Below are 6663 nucleotides of genomic sequence, written 5' to 3' on the forward strand. Positions count from 1 at the left end.
AAAAAAAAAAGATGTTGTTAGTATCTAATATGTTGCAACAAGCACTAGAGTAGTAAATGACTTGATTCTTTGTTTACAAAGAATATTATGAAAAGTTACATTAAACTCTCATTATATATGGTATAGACTATCTTTATTTGTCTCTTTTTTGAAAGAAAAACTTCAATAAAAGTCAATTTATTAGTCATGGTACTACTCACTCTGTGTTATGTCTTCTGCACCTCAGGTGAAGCTTTGTCAAATCCCCAAAAATAACCAGGATTATCTCTGCTTTAGACTCAGATAATACAGATTTTTAACACAGGACTATGTTACAAACTAGAGAGTTTAGTGTGAAAGATGTAGACCTTTCCTGGCTGGTAAACATCTGCTATCCAGTTGCTTTATGAGAAGTGTGGGACTTATATGAAGAACTAAAAATAAGTATATCTCCACAGCCTCCACTGCATTCATTTTTACCATTTTTGTCTTTTCTTATCTTTCCTTTGCAAGTTCTCCAAACTTTATATATTAAAACACTAAAGTCTGAAGTGAATAATTGCACAAATCTTCCAGAATTAGCAATGATGTTCATATTGTATAAACTTTTTATGTGTTATACTTTATACCAGTCTTCTATCTATTGTTTCTATATATCATCATAGAATGCATTGCAATATGCACTAAATCATAAATAATAGATTCTTGCTATTACTTTTATATCTTTTTGTTTTTACTCTACAAATCATTAATATATCATCTCCTGTTTTGTCTCTGCTACACAAGACTAAGTTTCCTTTCCCTTTTCCTCTCTTACACTCTTCCCTCTTAATTCCTTCACCTATTCTCCTCTTGTTCCCTTACCTCTACTTGCCTGTCCTTGTTTCCTCTCCTCCTCTCCCAGGCTTCCTCCAGATAACCCCAGAGGGCTCTCCTCAGGCCCAGCGGAAGGGGGAGGTCGGAGGTGAGGTCGACGTCTTGGGATCTTTCTGCCTTCACACCTCAGGGCCCGTCTTCACCACCCAGGAAATGTCAGAAGAGCACCAAGTCTCGTCCACCAAGGAGGGAACTGTCACCATGGTGACCAAGACCTCCAGAACCACCCAGCACACGGTTACCACAGAAACGCGAACAGGTGAAGCTTCGACAATCACGACAACAACTCAACAGGTGTCAGATTTAAACTACTGAGGATGCTGTAATGATATCTTAAATGTCTTTTCATTTGTATGTTTTTCTTTGGTGAGGTTGCAGTGTTCTTGTGAGCTAACTGCAACATGGCAAACCTCTCTTAAGGAAAAGTCTTTATTTTATATTTTGATAAGTGAAGTATGAATGTGATGAAAAACAATGAGATTTCATTAACCAGCAATATTGTCATTATTACAGCAACAGAGTAATATATACTGACCTTTTTTCATTTTAAATGTGACTATTTTTTGTTATTCTTCGAGTTTTGTTAGTTTAGTCTAAATTATTTATCAGATTTTGTTTTGGTTTTAAACTGGTTTCACTCTGAATGTAAACATGTCAGATTGCTTCATTATTTATTGTTGTTTGTGTTTTCACAATGTGCTGGAATGAGTCATTTACTCACATCAGCATCTTGGATTTGACCATGATTTTATGATTAGTTCAAAATAATTCATTTTGAACCACTACAGCACAGGCCAGAGTAATATTTATGTAAATATAACTATATGATTGCTTTTTTGAAGCAGTAGCCCTTCAATCCAAAATGTAATTATTTTCATATTCACCAGAGTCAGGAGTAGAAATTATATTTTTTGACCTGATAACCTATTTTGTTTGTCTTGAAAAAAAAGTGTGAGCTTTTTGAGATTATGGCCTATTTTCATTTTCTGCCATAGTTTTATATTTTAAGCATTTAGCTGGTGCTGTTACCCAGAGATAGTCACAGTGCGTGAGCAGGACACTCTGGACTCTATCTGCTGTGGGGATCAAACCTGTGAACTTCTGGTTACAGGTTGCTCTTGAACATTTAGGTCAACCTGCTGCTAATCTATTTTTATATTTATGTTTTTACTGTACACTGCCAGAAAAAGACACCACTGTATATTTTGTGATTGAGGCTTTGGCTTCAAGATACACCCCCTGACTGATGCTGATGCTGGGAACGAATTTTGTGATTTATGGGTGATGTTGGGTGCTTTAACAAAATAAACGAGAGGCATTTAAAAGGTAAAAACTATAAACCCTTTTTCTCCCAACCCTTTAAAAATATCCCTCTAAAAATCATTACTTTAAGGCTGCTACAATGACGGACTGGCTAAGGAGTGGCGAGCCTTGATCTTGTACAAACACTGTCATGTAGCAGAATATGTCCTCCAAAGACAGAAGAGAGGGGATCAAGAACAAGAGGACCAAGGCATGTTTTACTTTTGATTAAAATGTCTTTATTAATCTGACATTCTTCTGTTTTTTATATGAACATTTCTCAGGATGTTACAGAATAATTTACAGACGTTAAAATGAATGTCAGATTAATACCAGTATTTTCATTAAGTGCCTTTTCCCCTTAATTTTCAAAAAGTGTTTCCTCCATTTAAAATATGAATTGCTTTGAAATGCAGGAAGAAAAGCCTTGTGCTGTCTTTTAGATATTTATTTTATAGTTTCAAGTTTCATTTCCAAATACTGTCACTACCATTTGAAAAAAAGAAAAAAAAGAAAAGTCACTATATCGTTGTCAGCATTCAATTAAGCTTTTGAAAACTACTGATTTTATACACAACTCATAGCCATATACTTGCAAAATAAGAGTTTAACCGGATGCAAAAATCAGATATTTTCAAAATAATGAGCTATTATTCAAGTGGGTGTGAAGCATTTGAGAATGAACACTTTTCACTTTACTTGGTTTACTTTACTTGGTTGGTAGAAGGAATATAATTGTGTGATAAAATGCATGAAGAGGTCCTGACAAATCCACTCCCACATTTTTACATTAACAACTTTTAACACTTTGACTGTTTTGCAGGTGAGAGAATAGAGACATGTCAAGGTAACACGCACTGAGTAGCTAGTATCTATGTGTATAGAGATTTTTACTTTTCTGGTTTAATCAAGTCTTCACATTTCATTTAGATGATAAGGGGTTTCAGTGCCAAGTGTTTTCGTCAAAGCTGCATTGGAAAGACTGTTGGTTAAGATGTTACATCAATAAAATAATATTCACACAAAGATGAATTGATTGTTCACTGATGTCTTGACCTTCACAGTGGCTGAATTTATCGTAAAAGCTGTCAGCTTATTGGTGTTTCCTTGAGTCCACCCAACATTTATCAGCCTGAATCATTCATATATCTATTATCCATCGTTTGCTGGGGGCCGTAGCCAAGTGACAAATTCAAATATGCAAGAAAACACAGTGGAAGTTGATTTATGCCAGGAAAAGAAAATATAGTGTGTGATTTAAATAAAAAATACTCATGGTAACAGAGAATTATCAGAATATTATGACTTAACATCTCACTATTTTGACTTTTGACTGGTAAGTCAAAACGTTAACTTGCTATCTAACCTGTAACTACTATCTAAAAGTTATGTCATAGTACTCAACATTTTAAATTACTATCACATAATTATGACTTAATGTCTCATAAGTTTGATTCCAGTAAGTAAAGGTTATGATATAGTAACTATATTGCACAGTTTTGATTTAGTAACTTTCGACTTAAAGTTCCTGCAAAAATGTGACTTAGCTGGGAGTCATGGCCTACACGTCGATGTAGCTCCACACAATAGTCACTCTGCTCTGTTGGAAAGTTGAAAAATACAACTAAAAAAAAACGTTTATTCCACACGTGTCACAAGCAGGTAGAATCCACTGAGTCCAATGTTTCTTTCCTAAAATAACAAAACATGACAGGACACACTTCTTTGAGCAGTGTGATAAAAAAAATAAATAATAATAATAAAAAAAACATCCTAATGTTGACCATCAAACATTTACGTAATCAATAATAATAATACATTTGCATAAATAAAAAAACAATGGCAAACATTACACTGCTTTTTGTATTTTATTGATTATCTTGAAAAGTCAGCGGATAGTTACAACTTGAATACGTAGCTATATGTTAGCTTGAAACACTGTTAAATCACTCTACTCTGCAATTCCTGCATGAAAAAACCCAGCTTTTATCCTCCTACAAAAGTCACTCTCCATTGAAAAGTTTTTCCTCAGTAAAATTAGGATCATACCAGTTCAGCTGTATTGTATTGCACTGTGGGATTGTCAGCAGAAAGTAGACACTACATTTTTCTCTTCTGGGAGTTTCACACAATCACAACAGTTTTTACTCTGAATGGAGCCAAAAATTTAAAAAATTAAATAAAATATCCAGTGAGCTGCAGCTCTGCAGATGAAACACCTTGCTGATGAGAGAGGTGAGAGAATGACCCGACTGGTTGGAGCTGACTGAAAAGCTACCATAACTCAGATAACCACTCTTTACAAATGTAGTGAGCAGAAACGCTTCAGAATGAACAACATGTCAAACTTTGAGGAGGATGGACAACAACAGCAAAAAACATAGCCTGGTCTGATCTGTGGATCCAACCTCCCTTATGTCACCAGTCCAGGCTGGTGGTGGTGCTGTGGTGCTGTGGTGGTGTGGTGCTGTGGGGAATGTTTTCTTGACACACTTTGGGCCCTTAATACCAATCAATCATGGTTTGAATGCCGCAGTCAATCTCAGTATTGTTGCTGACTGTGTACTTTCCTTTTGTGGCCACAGTTCACCATCTTCTAATGTCTGCTTCCAGCAGGATAATGCTCCGTGTCACAACGCTAAAGTCGTCTCAAACTGGCTTCATGAACATCACAATAGGCAGTCTCAGTCTCCAGACCTGAATCCGGTAGAACACCTTTGGGATGTGGTATAGCAGGAGATCGGCAGCTTGTATGTGAAGCTGACAAATCTGCAGAAATGATTAGGTGCAGTCATATCAACATGGAGCAGGAATGTCTCCGACATCATGTTGAATTCATGACACAAAGAATTGAGGCCGTTTTAAGAGCGAAGAGAAGCCTTACCCAGTATTAGTATGGTGTTCCTAATACAATGCCCGGTCAGTGGAGAGTGGATAAATTTAAACACTCAGAATTCAGACGCTCAAATAAAATGTTGTGCACTATGTACCAATATATATAAGTAGTATATAGTGAGTCATTTCTGTAAGTAAAAAAAGTATATATAAGGGTTCAGGGTTCTGCAGGACTGGGTAAACACAGCAGATACAGAAGCATAAGGAATGATTACTCTGACCTGTGAACGCAGGAAATTCACTGCTATATCAGATGCTTCACTTAAAAACAGCGCAGTAGCATTAACTGCAGAAGCAAAAGCAGAGCGCAGCAGAAATATTTTAAGAACATATTATTCTCACCTTTAGATCAAGTATAAGTATAAGTCACAGAGAAAAAGGAGAGAGAGGAAAGCTTTCTGCTGTGGATCAGAGACACAAAAGCACATGAATGAGTCTTATTGAAAAATGCCTGGAGAGGAGGGACTCTGGAGGAGAAAGTGATAAACTATTCACGGGGTGCATGACGTCTTCCCATTGTGTGTGTGTGTGTGTGTGTGTGTGTGTGTGTGTGTGTGTGTGTGTGTGTGTGTGTGTGTGTGTGTGTTCCCAGTCTACTCATCTGCTGCTGTGATGATGCTGTGCGACGTAGGCTACAAGGGTGAGTGTATGCGAGGGGATATTAATGCTGTATGAGGAGCGAACGATGCCACACAGAGAGGGGAAGTGAGGAGCAAGAGACTGCAGCTTCACTTTTACTGTTTTCAGCTGATTTAACAGAACAAAGAACGTTATCTCAGTGATACACACAACATAAGATGAGATATTTTCTAAGGATTAGTAACTCAGACTTTGTAGCAGTGTCTTCTTTCATTGTTTCAGTATCTCATCATCTCAGAGCCCTAAAGTCTAAAATTAAGCCATGATGCAGCGGTTTGATAGTGAACAAATTTTGTTCGGGGCAGCACACACCTGGGTGTCATCATCTCCAGAAAAGCAATGATTATACCAGCCGTACTCCTCAGATCGGCTGATATCGGCTCCTGCACCTCGACTCTACCTCTGTCTGTATGAGGTTTATGGCTGCAGTCCTGTAGCACCCCTATCTCCATTCAGGATATCTTTTGCTTTAATCATAGTGAGCAGCTCAAGTCCTCCAGGTGGTTTCCTATAATGATTTGCATAGTGTATATAATATTAAGTCTGCACTGCTCTGCTGTAATAGGAAGGTTTGGACTGGATTCAGACAGCTTCTCCAGCATTAAGAAAATACAACGCTTTAATCAACAGCAGCAAAATGTGGTAATTTTATGGGTGTAGTTATCTTGATAACTTAAATACATTTCCTGACTGCGTTATTTTCATATTTTCGTATCGCTTGGCTGACATAATGTCAGCTGGTGATACTGGCATTAAATGAAGTTGCTCCTTCACTCTCCTCTTAAGAAATGTAAACACAAGGCAAGCAGGCTCAGGATCAAGTGGTTTTCTAGCTTAAAATAATGTCATGCAACCTCAATTCACTGATTTACTGTCTTCACCAACCTCAAGGTGCAGTAGCTGCTTGCTGGCTATTAATACCTCTGACATTATTGCAGCTGTCACAGCCTGGCTCTTAAAACCATGACAAAG

General features: G+C 37.2%; 1 protein-coding gene across 2 annotated transcripts in view; it reads left to right on the top strand.

The window, feature by feature from the left end:
• The window catches only part of prx (periaxin), a 38906-nt gene extending 35717 nt beyond the window's left edge, over nucleotides 1-3189 (top strand). The window contains exon 9 of one of the 2 annotated variants that reach the window (XM_056373577.1): nucleotides 884-3189. In XM_056373577.1, coding sequence (XP_056229552.1) covers nucleotides 884-1170 — 287 coding nt within the window. In that variant the 3' untranslated portion in view covers nucleotides 1171-3189. Of the gene's footprint in view, nucleotides 1-765 lie in introns of both variants that reach the window. The other variant, XM_056373578.1, reaches the window with a different exon arrangement.
• The last annotated feature ends 3474 nt before the right edge of the window (nucleotides 3190-6663 follow it).

This window comes from Seriola aureovittata, chromosome 4, assembly GCF_021018895.1.
Source record: "Seriola aureovittata isolate HTS-2021-v1 ecotype China chromosome 4, ASM2101889v1, whole genome shotgun sequence".
Taxonomy (NCBI): Eukaryota; Metazoa; Chordata; class Actinopteri; order Carangiformes; family Carangidae; genus Seriola; species Seriola aureovittata.